A 13287-nucleotide genomic window follows, 5' to 3' on the forward strand; every position below is an offset into this window, starting at 1 on the left:
CAGGTGAGCGCGGGGAGCGGACGCGCGGGATGGGCGCGACGCGCGGGACACTATGCGCGGGGAGGGGGACCAGCAGGAGCCGGTTCCCCGATGGCGAGGGGAGCCAGGTGACAGTGCGGTCCCTTCGGCTGTAGAGCGCGGGATGTGTGACCCGGAGAAGGGCACCCAGGACGTCAGGAGCTCCGCGGAAAGGCTGAGATGGGCTTTCTGGAGCGTGGGGCCCGGAGCGCAGGGGCGCAGAAAAGCAGAGTGGATGGGTAAATCTGATGCGCTGCCTGGCCGCTCGGATGGGGCTGTGGTGTCTGGACTTTGCTTTCCAGGAACTGTGTGCCCTCACCTGCGCCAGGCCACCCCTCAGCTGAAGATCAGTGCCCCAGATCTTTCAGCCGGGCGGGAGCTGGAGCCGGGGACAGCAGAGGAGGACGGAGTTAAACTCACCTAGTGAACCTCGAGGATGATTCTCCGGCTATTTTTGGTCAATCCTGACCAAGTTGAGTGGTCAAGGTTCAGTCTGCCCCCTTTTGGTGTTTCAGGGTTACGGGGACAGAATACCATCCAAGCAGTTTCACCTTGCGATCCGGATGGCTGGTTAAGCCAGGGTGCAGTTTAAGGATCTAGTGTCCCCGTGGGCCTAGGTTCTCCAAATGGTTAAATAGCTTGCGTGTCCAAGAGGACTCAGCGTGATTCGGTAAGGGACTGAGTGGTCTCTTTATGACTTACATGGAAGGGCGAGATCTTCCCAGCAGCCTGGATTTGGATTTGTGGCTTTAGCCCTCTCTTCCTAGGTATCCCCACCCCCGAATTGGGGTAGGCGGAGCTTGCTGAGGGGCGGTGATGCTGTCGGGTGGTGGGGACAGACTTGGGGTGGCTACCCTGGCTTCTGTTCTGGCTGAGCTCTGAACTTCCCCTGTGACCTTGGAGAGAGTTCAAATCAGTACTAAGGTCAGATGGGTCTCTTGTACACAGTCTATACACTTCTGTAATGTCTGCCTCCTAAAACTAGAAACGGGGGGGGCAGGTGTCTCACCTCTTTGATGGCACAAGAGAAGGAATATCCAGAATCGCAGCTCTTAGCAGCTAGAATTAAAAGCCACATATTCTCCTTCCAGTTGGAGACACAGGTGAGTGTCTCATCACCTGTGCAGTAGTCAGAAGATAGATTAGTGGTCCTCTTCCTGCACCTGTTTTGCAGGTGTGACTAGAACCACAGTGGACTAGGGGACCCTGCATATTGTTTCTTCTTCCGGAAGCACCAGGCAGGAAGGCCTCTGCCTGCTTAATCTGGCCTTTGTTATTCACCTCACCTCTGGGGTTGATGAGCCAGGTGTTGGCTGAGAAACCCAGTAACCCAAGGGGTGGGAGTGGCCACAGTGTTGACTTCAGGGGTTGTTTGTTTTTTGTTTTTTTATTTTTTATTTTGTCAGTACCAAGGATTGGACCCAGGGCCTTTGTACTTGAGTTATGTCCCCGGCTTCCTTTCCTTTCCTTCTTTTCTCTTTTTCTTTTTCTTATTCTTTTTCTTTTCTTTCAACAGCAACTTTCTAAATTGCCGGGCTCAGCTCAGTCTTACATGATCCTATTGCTTCAGCCTCCTAGGGAGCTGGGCGGGATGTGCCATCGTACTTGGCTGGCCTTGACCTTTAGGCAGAAGAAGTGAGAACTGTGGGCTCCTTGAGGTACCAGAGCTCCGTGACGGAGCACAAATCCAAACGCAGTGTTGTCCCAGGGAGAAGAGCCAACTCTGATGTACAGTGGCTGGTTTGTGCTCTGGCGACCACTGTGCTGGATGTGGGCAGAGGCCTGGCTCCTGCCCTTCCTGGGCAGAAAGAGCACCACAGATGAGTAAAGAAGCAACAGCACAAGAAAGGCCTCTTTGCCGGGTAAATCTAGGTTCAGAGGAGAGCACTCAACTGCATTTGGTGGGTGGGGTTGGGAGGTTTTGGGGCTTTTGTGCCAGATTGGCCTGTGTTCAAATGTGGCCCAATCACTCCAGCACTGAGAAGCTGCTTCACTTCTGTGAGTCTGTGCTCAGCACCCTGTGTGATGCAGGCCTGGTCATCACTATCCTTGGGGAACGGAGTGGTGATTTAGGGGTCCCAGAAGCTGATGTGGCCAGTTGTGTTGTAGGGATGACATGAGCCCAAATGTAGGGTGGATTCCTGTCAGTATTATGGATGCAGTTTCCCAACCTTTGGAATAGGCTGCTTTCCTGTGGCCTGTGGGAAGTATCCTACAGACTCATTGGCCAAGCTTAGCGAAAAGAGGTGTTCTTTCTTTTTAGTTCTGGAAACTATGTTGAGTTCTTCAGGAGAGAACTATTCCATTTCTGGGCTGATGATGTCTAAGAAAGACTCAGTGTCTATGATGTGCCTAGTGTGCATGCATGCGTGTGTACATGTGTACGTGTACGCACATTTTATGTCTGTCACAGGTCTTGTCCTGTTTTCAAACCCTCCCACCTCTTTCCTTACCTGCCCACACCCCTTGCCAGTCCAGGAGTATTTCAGCATAGACTATGTGCTGGGACTGCCCTCGTCGGTAGCAGTTATTTGCCAGTTTGCCCTTGACTCCTGGAGAAAGCAGTGCCTAGCTGTTTTGTAGAACCACACACTGGTAGCATGTTATCTGTAGGGATTTTGCTTGCTTGTTTGCTCACTTTCTTTCTTTGCTACAGGGATTGGAACTCAAGATCTTGTGCTTTCGAGGCAAGCGGTGGCACCACTGACGTAAACCTCCAGCCCTGGGACTTTATTTTAAAAGACACTTGGCTGGAAATACTGCGGATCTGTGATCCTACCAATTCAGGACGCAGAGGCAGGAGGACCACAAATTTGAGAGGCCCCAGCCTGGGTAATTCAGTGAGACCTTGTTTCCCCCTGCAAAAAAAGGAGTTGGGGTGCAGTTCAGTATGTAGAGTACTTGTCTAACACGCATGAGGCCCTGGGGTTCCTTTTCCAACACCGCCCAAAAATGGGTAGGTACTGATCTAGAGATGTTCATTGGTGTTCCCAAGTCACATTACTTGCCTGTGGCCAAGGACTGGATGGAGAAGACCGAAGAAGGTTCTATTTTTATTCCTTAGTGTGATGAAATTGCCCTTGGTCCCAGTCTTTTCCTGGGAACCCTGAAATCGCTTGTCTCTGTGGGGGTTCAAGATATGGATAGTCTCTACCTCTACCATGGGGGTTACATCTGGGGGTGGCACCTTCTTTCTCTGGTGCAGACTCCCCAGAGATAGGGGAGGAGAGGGTGCAGAGTGAGTGAAGAGAGGTTCTTCCAGCCCCGGATGTCTGCAGGTGACCCTCTCTGACCTGGGGCTGGATGCCAGGAGATAAGGAGTCCAGAGTCTGCTAGCTGGGGATGCTGCCAGGCAGGGCCTCATGCCTGCCGGGGTAGGGGCCACAGGGCAGCCCCAGTGGCTGACAGCCCCTGAGGGGCCCTGGTTGGGCCCAGACAAGATGGGGAGAAGGAGCCCCCTGCTAGGCTCTCCAACCTGCGCCAGGCCGGGGAACCAGGGAGCCAAGTACCCTGCCTGCCTACCCCTGGCAAACTCAAGTCCCTGCCTTTGCAACCGGAGATCTGACTGTTCTCAGCCTCTGAACCTGCTAGGTGGAGGGAAACAGTGACAGCCTGAAATTTATTACTGTGGAGGGCCTGGAGGCTCTCAGTATCAGTAGTTAATAAAATTTTTTTAAATCCATTAAATGTTGGGAATTAAAAGAAAAATAAATTTGAGTAATTTATCTTTGAAAGGTACATTTTTATTCAACACTTTCACAGTGCTAGGGAGCAAACTTAGATTCCCAACTGTACTAGGCCAGTGCTGTGCCACTGAGCTGGATCCCCCAGTCCTTTTACCAGGTCTTTTAGTTTAGGGCCAGCGCCTTTTCTCTGAGTCCCCAGATCCTCTAATTAGATTCTAAAACTGTATATAAAAATCACACCTATCTGTATCACCTGTGATGCCCAGTTTTCTTTATTTTGTTAAACTTTTTCACTAGGCTCTATATTTACATAGTTCAAAAATCAAAATAGTGAAAAAAATCAGAACTGGCCCCCCCTTTTTTGAGGCAGGGTCTCACTATGTAATGTAACTTACTGTGTAGCATAGGCTGACCATAAACTTATGGTGATTCTTCTGCCTCAGCCTCTCACTGTACCCACTCCCTCCCTTTTTAAGAAATGCTCCAAAGTAGCATTTTAGACATTGTTAAGCCCTGTGCCTTTTCCCTCTAGTACCTATATTAGACCTCCACTTATGGGCATGTGGAAAGCTTTTACTATTCATTCATTAGGGCTGCATAGTACTCCACACAATGGAGGTACTGTCATTTTATTGACCTTTTATCCCACCATGGTTGTTTTCATTATTTTTCTATTATATACAGTGCTGCAATGAATAACTTGAGTAAGTGGCATTTACTACATGTGTAAGTATGACTAGAATAAATTCTTTTTTTTGTTGTTCTATAAGTCAGGCTAGCCTTGAACTCCTGGCAGTCCTGCCTCAGCCTCCCAAGTGCTGGAATTACATGCTTCACCATTCCTGGCTAGAATACATTATGTGAAATAAGACTGCTGCGTAAAGGGTTAAATACATTAGTTAAATCGGCTTTTATTTTAAAAAAGAGAAAGAATTTAAGACATTTGCAGACCACATTTAGAGTCTACACTTGCCTAATTGTGGTTCTTTGCTGTTTTTTCATTTGTAACAAGTCTTTCTAGATTAGTCATTCTAATGCTTTTTAACATGAGGACCCTTTAGTACTATCTTTTGTTTATATAGCTACATCTGTTGATATTTACTATGTTAAAAAGTGAAGCTGAGAAATTAAAAAATGATGACTGGGTTAGGCATGGTGATGCATGCCTGTAATCCCAGCACTTGGGAGGCTGAGTTTGAGGGCAGCCTGGTATACATAGTGAATTCAAGGCCACCTGGAGCTATACAGTAAGACCCTGTCTCAAAAACAAACAAAAGATAGTAACTTATTAATTCACATAAAACAACCAAAACAAGCCTGTTACATGTTAACATAAAAGGCATATTTTAGCCGAGTGTGATGGTACATGCCTGTAATCTAGCACTTGGGAGACTGAGGCAGGAGGATTGCTACAAGTTCAAGGCCAGCATGGGCTGCATAGTGAGTTCAGGGCCAGTCTGAACTATGTAATGAGATCCTGCCTCAAAATACACAAAAAACCCACTGCCCTTAAAGGTCTTTCAGAAACTTAAGTATTCCACAGAATCTCCCAAACAGTTATTTGGTATTTTTGTACTTTCTATCTTATGAGTATATCATAATATACTCAGCCATTTCCTTTATTTTAGTAAGTAATTATTAGTTGTGGTAGTACTAAGGTTTGAACCCACCAGGGCCTTCACGCCAAGCTTTAGCTCTAGCCTTTTTTCATTTCTTATTTTGAGATAAGGGTCTCACTGAGTTGCCTAGGCTGGGGGAACTTGGCATTCTCTTGCTTCAGCCTCCCAGAGATCTGGGTTTACAATCATTTGTCACCATGCCCAGCTCCTTTAATTTTTTTTAACATTTTTGATTGATGAATAATGTACAGATTTATGGGGCATCATTTTTCTCTTAATTAAATTTATTTATTTAAAGAAAGGGTTTAGCTATTAGCTGAAGCTGGCCTCCAACTCACAAACCTGCCTCAGTTCCCAAGTGCTGGGATTACAGGCATGGACCACTATGCCTGGCTTTAAATTTTTGAATCAGACTTGCTGAAATGTTGCAAAAATAGATTCGTCGTGCTGTCATACAGGTTACCAAGAGCAGGGAATTAACACTGGCACAGTATTATAAATGCAGGCCTTTCCTAAATGTCACAGATATCTTCTGTAATGTCCTTTTCCTATTTCAGACTGACGTACAGTCTGATGTTGCCTGTAGCTGTTGCTTTTCCTAGTGTCTCTTCCGATCTGTGGCAGTGCGTGTCTTTCCTCGTTAGGCTGTGGTCCTGCATTTTGAGCAAGAACACTGCAAGGATGACGTATCCCCTCTGGAGCCTCATAATGAGGGGTTCACTGTGTGTGTATGAGTGTGCGTACGTGTGTGTGTGCACATGCTGGAAATTGAGTCTGGGGCCCATGTGTTAAGCGTGTGCTGTGCCACTGATCTGCACCCTCTGGCCTGTTTCTGATTATGTCCACCTGGTCACTTGGATAGACTGGTGTCTGCTGCCTTTCCCCACTGAAAAAGTTGATCCATTTTTACCTTTGTAGTTTCAGGCCCCCTTTAAGAGTATGCAACAGTGTTTCTTGTACTTTCATCCTCTAATTTTAGCAGCCATCTGCAGGCTTGCTTGCAATGATTACTCTGGTGTCTGCCTGACAATTGATTTTTTTTCCTTCTTTTCTTTCTATCTTTTATTTATTTATTTATTTATTTTTCATTGTTTTTTGAGACAGGGTCTCACCATATAGTTCAGGCTGACCTAGAACTCACTATGTACCCCAGACTGGCCTCGAACTTGTGGCCATCTTCCTACCTCAGCCTCCCGAGTGCTGGGATGACAGATGGCATGCGCAACCACACCCAGCTTCCTTCTTTTCTTTCCCTCTGGCACTGGGGATTGAATCCAGGGCCTTTGACTGTTATGTTCCCAGCCCTACTTTATTTTTATTTTGAGACTAAGTTGCACAGGTTAGACTTGGATTTGTTCCTGGGTATTACAGGCATGTGCCACCATGCCCTGCTCAACCATTTTCTTAACATTGGGTTGTAGGTTATTTCTAATTGTTTTACTACTGTCATTATGATCCTGATCTGCACACACTGGCCTATGTGCCTGTAGAATTATTTGACTCAGCTCATCTTTTAGATTATGGAGGCAGAGGTGAGCATCCCTGGTTAAGCCAGGCGTGGTGGTGCACTCCCGTAATCCCAGCACTGTGGAGGATCTTCATGATTGCAGGCCAGCCTCAACTACATACTGAGACACAAAACACACGGGATTCGGTATCGAGAGGGGCATTTGGGTATCCTACATGCTCTGTCAACATCCAAGGTCAGAAATTACTGCAGTTCATTTCAGCTGCCACCTGCTCCTTGTAGGCAGGTATTTAATGTTGTCATTGGGATGGTTCATGGGAAGTCAGCTGGAACAGGAAGGAGCACGGAGACCCAATACTCCTGGCTCTGTTAACTGTGACCAGAACTTAGCCTTTCATCACTCCAGGGAGCAAAGGCTTGTCGGTCATCTCGCAGAGCATGGAGGTGTATTAGCATGGCTTGCACTCATGTGATGTTGACTGAGGATCCTGCAAAGCTGGAATCCCGGTGTCCCTGGCATTCTCATTTGGGGTCGGGGTGGGACTCTGCCAAGCACAGGGCTGAGCAGAATTCAGCGCCTTGTGGCTATAGGGCTGATGCTGCTTTCCCTGTTGGTCACCAGCCAGGAACCGCCTTCAGTTCCTAGAGGGCCCTCACATTTCCTTCCCTAGCTCATTGTCAACTAAAAACTGCACAATCCCTTTCGTCAGACAGCGTAACGCAATCCCAGGTGTGACGTTGCTTGTTACAGGTCTTGCCCACACACCAAGGGCAGGTCACCGCAGGCTGTCTTCAGATCCTGAGAGCCTCAGCTAATGTTGTCAGGCCTTCATTCCAGCCGCAGTGTTTACCTGGTACAAATACTCATTCCTGTGCCTTCTCACAACAGAAATGGATCTCCTAATTGTGAGGCCAGCGCCCTGGGGGAGAATCCATCCTTGCCTTTTCCAGCTGCTGGTGGTGCCTGGCATCTCTTGACTTGGGGGATGACATGGCTCCAGTCTGGCCCTGTTCACACAGAAGGCCTTCCCTTCTGCATGTTGGTGTCCAGATTTCCCTTCTTTTTTTTGGTTTTCCTACCTACCCCTTCCCCAGTCCTTCTGCCTCACCCTCCCAAGTAGTGGAATTACACAGTTTCATCCTTTCTTTTGGTACCAGGGATTGAACTCTGGTCCTTGTGCTTGCGAGGCAGGCAGCAGAGCTAAATCCCCAGCCCAAGAGTGCTCTCACACTTATTTATTTGTTTTTGACACTGGGGATCAAACTCAGGACCTTGCACTTGTGAGGCAGGCGGCAGCACCACTGAGCTAAATCCCTGGCCCTAAAAATTTTTTTTCATTTGACACAAGCTGAGCATCATTTAACACATCTGTAAGCCCAGGACTGTGGGTGGCTGTGGCAGGCGAATTATAAGTTTGAGCCCAGCCTGAGCAATTTCGCAAGATCCTATCTCAAAATTTTTAAAAGTGCTGGTGTGGGGGGACGCAGGTTATTATGAGGTCTCTGAGTTCGGTCTCCGGTGGCAACAATAATAATGATGATAATAATAATAACGTGGTTGGGAAGAGTGAATGAAATAATGCAAACAAACTGCTTAGGACAGGGCCAGGCAGCAGCCGTGAATCCTAGCAGCTCAGGAGGCACAAGCACACTCTGAGCAGTGCTGGTTTGGCGGACAGAGCAGGCACATTCAGAGGTGAGACTGAGCTGGTCAGCAGAGCCTGCCGGAACCCAGGCTGTCCTGCCTGGAGCATTTTGCTCTCTGCCTCTCTTAGCTCCTCCTGTACTTCCAGGCAGGAAGGACGGGGAAGGAGGTGATGCTGCGTGACCTGGCACAGCTGCACCTGCACTTGGCCTTTCCCAGAGCAAAGGATGGATTGGGTTCTGTTTTCTACTACCGGATACTTACAGAAGAGCCTGGTGTGGTGGCGCACACATGTAATCCCAGCACTTGGGCGGCTGAGGCAGGAGGCTGAGGCAAGTTCCAGGCCAGCCTGAGCCACATAAGGAGTCCCTGATTCAAAAAACAAAATAACAATGCTAAGAATATGTAATTTTTTAGCAAAACAAAAGAATAAGTAATTTTTAACTTATCGCATTGGCAGAGATTTAAATATTTTGATATTCACCCTTTATGAGAACTCTCTGCAGTACACACTCAGGTAATGGGAGTATAAAATTAATTAAATCTTCAGAGGTAGTGCCAGCTCCACACTATGAAACTTTGTTTCGTGCACAAAATTATTAAAAATATTGTCCCCAATTACCTTCAGACTATAAGGTAGATATGTGACAAATACATTTTGTCTCTAGGTGTGTGGTGCACGCCTGTGATTCCAGAACCTCATGGAGGCTGAGGCAGAAGAATCAAGTCACAAGTTGGAGCCCAGCCTAGGAAGTTTAGGGAAACCCTGTGTTAAAATGAAATATTTAAAAAGGGACTGGATCTGTAACTCAATGTGAAGCCCCTGTGTTCAATCCCCATGTATCTGTAAATATTCCAAAATGCAGGTCTAAAATCTGAAACACTCAGCCGGGTGTGGTGACACAAACCTCATCCTAGGCACCGGGAGGCTGAGGCAAGAGGGTTGCTGCAAGTTCGAGGTCAGCCCGAGTTACATAATGAGTCATGTCTCAGAGCCCTACCCAACAAAAACCCCCAAAACTAAAAAAATCAAATCAAATCCCAAACACTTGATATGAAGCATTTTGCATAAGGGATGCTTGACCTGTAGAAAACCTTTCCTTTTTGGTTGTGGTCGTTAGTAGTGAGGATTAAACCTACAGCGTTTCTTTTCAGGCCTGGCTGGAGTTGGTGATCCTCCTGCCTCAGCCACCTCAGTGCTGGGATTACAAGGGACATCTGGCCCAGCTGTTTGGTGAGCTCTCATTTTCCTTAAGACTGCAGTTGACTGCAGCCCTGCTAATGGTTCCTGGATCTCAGGCTCCATTCCTTCCTTTCTAGGAAGCCCTCCCCACCCTACAAGGCCAGGTCCTCTGAAGCTCACCTCTCCCCAGAGATTGGTGGGCCACCCTCTGCCTTCGGGGACCTGCGGGGGGAGGTGGGGTGGCAGATTTGAGCAGCTTGGTTCTTTCACTTTTTTCCTGGAAGCCTCAGAGGGCTGCTGGTCTGTCTGGCACGCTCCTGGCTAGTTCCTGGAAGCCAGAGGCTCCTGGGCCAGCCCCCAGCGATCCTGTTTTCTTAGTACAGGGTCCAGCGGCTCTGGGCCAACTACAGCTCCGTCGCCTGCGGGGAGGCTGGCCGACTCTCCTCTGTCCCCAGCGGTGTCCCTTGCTCTGTGCTCTAGGCCCCTGAGGCCTGCCCTTACCTCGGCTTCCATGCCTCTCACTTCCCCCAAGGTGGGTGCATTCCATCTGAAAGGCCGGGCTGGTTCTGAGGATCCTGGAGCCCTGGAAGTTTCTAGGCAGTCGGCCATGACAGTTTCCATGTCCCTTCCCAGAAAGGTGCAAACACTGCAAAATCACCTGCTCCGCCAGAACTGGGCAGCCAACCATAGCTGGCTTGTGTCCCTTTTTCTGCTCCTCCTTCCATGGCCACCCCTCTGATACCCGGGGTCCTGTTGGCCACAGTGGCTGGGACCTTGGCTCCCCCAGACCCCAACCTCTGCAGTTGGCTGCCCAGAAAAGCGGAGAGGGGCTGTGTGCATTAGGGAGTGAAACTCAGTTTCCATGAGTGGCCCAGAAGTGCCAGAAGCAGCCTGTACCCATGGGCTTCCCTTTTCCTTCCCCTGCCACAGGATAAAGTGAAAGTTTTATTTTTGGTGGCATCATCGGAGGCTGCCATCCTGAGCACGTTTGTTATCATGGGTGTGGGGAGGGCTGTTGCCAGCCTGTGCCTGCCTCTCTCCCACATTCCTTGTGAGCCCTTCCTACTTCACATTTTGTAATCCAGCACCAGACCTGGAGTCTTCAGTGGTATTGGAGAAACCACACAGAAGAGGGAGAATCTGTCTATCCCTGAGGCTGCTTATAGTTCTTTCCCCCCTGGCATAGAGACTGACTCAGGTCCTTGTGCTTGTGAGGCAGGCGATGGCACTGCTGAGCTAAATCCCCAGCCCTATGAGGAGACAGAGTGTACGTAAAAAGAAAAGATTATTTTTGTTTGAGAGAGGGTCTCACTGTGTAGTTCAGGCTGGCCTCAAACTTGCAGAGATCCTGCTGCCTCAACTTTCCAAGTGCTGGGATTAAGTAGCCATGCTTGGCTACTTAAATTTTTGTTTTTAGTACTGGAGTTTGAACCCAGGGCATTTGTACTGAGCTACATCCCCATCCCTTTTTCTGTTTTTTGAGGCAGGATCTTACTAAGTTGCTGGACCTGGGCTTGAACTTGGAATCTCTCCTCCTCAGCCTAGGAGTAGCTAGTATTGCAGGTGTGTGACACTACACCCGCTGTAGACTTAAGATTTAGGCACTTTCTACCTGTTTATTATGCTGGTGAACGGGACTAGAAAGAAGGGGTGCGTGCTGAAGGGCAACCGAAATGCTAGTTAAGCGGTTTCAGTTTATTTCAGCTAACATTTCAGCCTTTCCTCCACTAAAAATTCCTTATGCACAATGGGCTTTACTAGGAAAACTCGAATGGGCTCTTGTCCTCAGGGAGTTTGTAGTATGGTGATTTCATAGTCAGAGGATTGCTTCAAATCTTCCTAGAGGAGGTCTCCCCGAAAGAGCAGGCAGGATTCAGAGATTGTTATCCCCAACTTGGAATGTGCACTTGGTGGCTTCCGGTCCCTGTGGAGAATCCACACAGTTGCTCCATCCACTGTGTAGCTGATGGGCTTCTGGGTCATCGCCAGAGTTAATAGTGCTATCCTAAGAATTCTGTCAGTTTTTTTTCTTCCTCTCTCTGGGTTTAAAGTCACCCGAACTGGAGCATGTGCAAGTTGGGAATCCTTTCTGTGTGACAGTCCTTGGGGTTGGTGTTGACTGCAGAGAGTAAGCCTGTAAATCTGGTGAGAATGTTGATCTCTTTTTAAAGGGGGTGGGAAAGGGGCAAGACACGGAGTTGTGCTGCTAGCGAAGTCACTTCCTTTATACCCCATTGCCTAGAAATGGACACGTACCCATGTCTTGATTTTTCTTTTCTTCTTAGTCTGAAAACAGCGTTGTCTGTGTGCTCCTGATCTGTCTGTCACATGTGACCTTGATCTGTTGCTCAGTGTGACATGGGCCTGTGGCCTGGCTGCCTTTGCTCTGGGCAGCATCGCTGCAGAGGGCGACTCCAGAGAGCAGAGGGCCAGGTCCCTGTCCTCTCCTTTGCACCTTTGACCGATGAAGATATTCCTATGGCCTTGCCCTTCATCCCATATCCTTACTTACTTCACCCTCAGGGAAGGCCAGTACCCATCCTGCAGTCTCTAGAGAGGGAGAGGCTGTGCCTGGTTAGCATTTGCAGACTGTGACCTCCTGGTTCGGGCCTGACATTTTGAGATAGCAGGATCTGGAAGCCAAGTGGAGGCCAGCGATCAGACGAGGCGGCGATCTCCTGCAGGGCCTTCCGATGTTGGTCTGGGCCCTTCCCTTGGTGGAGCAAGCGCCCAGAGCCCTCGTGACTTTCTGATAAACAGAGGTGTGGTGATGGTGAGGCGAGGGAATGAGGCAGGGCCTGGGAAGGGAGCAACAGCAGGCAAGGGTGAGTGCCCTGGCCCCTGGGCAGTGTGCAGGGCAGTGGCAGCGGTAGGTCTTTATGGAGCAGGGGGTGATGTGATAAGAGTTGCTGCATGGGGACAGGAGAGGAGACCCCGGGTGGCTGGAGCAAGCAGCCTGGCAGTGGGCAGCCCAAGTTTCTCTTCTGGAGCCTGCAATTTTAGGAGGCAGGGTGGCTCATGGCGAACCCCACGCTGTGGAAGCAGAGGATGTGGGCAGGTCTTTGCCTCAGTAATTGGATCAGGGCTGCCTGTGACCTTGGCTGGAGACTGTGCTGCGTAAGCGGCCAGGACAGCAGAGGGGAAACCAGAGGAATTATGATTCACAACCGTGCTTTCTCAATTTCCTCCTGGCTGCCACTTTTCTTACCCAATTTGGAAATAGGGCTTTTTTTTGGAAGTAGGGTCCACTTACTAATGTATTGATAAATACTTTGGCTCACTGAGACATAGCCCAGGTATAGCCCATGTCTTCCTCCTGGGTGGTAGATTGGCACTGGTCAGCAGACTGTGTAGGAAAGCTGGTTTCTGAATGGGAAGGGTTGGATCGTAGCTCGCCCTTCCTTCCTTCCTGCCTGCCTGCCTGCCTGCCTCAGCCTCCCCTACTGCTGGTATTGCAGTTGTGCACCACCACATACCACTTCCCCTCTTTTCCCTTTGGTTCTAGAGTCTAAAATGGAGCAAAAGCTCTAGCTCCTTTGCCGAGGGTTGCAGCCTTTGGGCTTTAGTGTGCAGTGCGATCGATCACCCTGAGCTCTGATTAAAACCCACATTGCATATCACTGTGAGTTCGAGACCAGCCTGGGATACACGGTGAGTTCCAGGTCAGT

General features: G+C 49.0%; 1 protein-coding gene across 3 annotated transcripts in view; it reads left to right on the forward strand.

Annotated features, from left to right (window-relative positions):
* The first annotated feature begins 15 nt into the window (after window positions 1-15).
* Window positions 16-13287, forward strand: part of Slc39a14 (solute carrier family 39 member 14) — a 46942-nt gene continuing 33670 nt past the window's right edge. The window contains exons 1-2 of one of the 3 annotated variants that reach the window (XM_010624227.2): window positions 1655-1838; window positions 2675-2850. Coding sequence is in view for 1 of the 3 variants with exons in the window: in XM_010624219.1 (XP_010622521.1) it covers window positions 53-257 (205 nt within the window). In the remaining 2 variants the exon portion in view is untranslated. Of the gene's footprint in view, window positions 258-1654; window positions 1839-2674; window positions 2851-9551; window positions 9671-13287 lie in introns of those variants that run through there. The other 2 variants (XM_010624219.1, XM_010624237.3) reach the window with 2 other exon arrangements.

This window comes from Fukomys damarensis, unplaced genomic scaffold, assembly GCF_012274545.1.
Source record: "Fukomys damarensis isolate Sample0158 unplaced genomic scaffold, DMR_v1.0_HiC HiC_scaffold_18, whole genome shotgun sequence".
Classification (NCBI taxonomy): domain Eukaryota; kingdom Metazoa; phylum Chordata; class Mammalia; order Rodentia; family Bathyergidae; genus Fukomys; species Fukomys damarensis.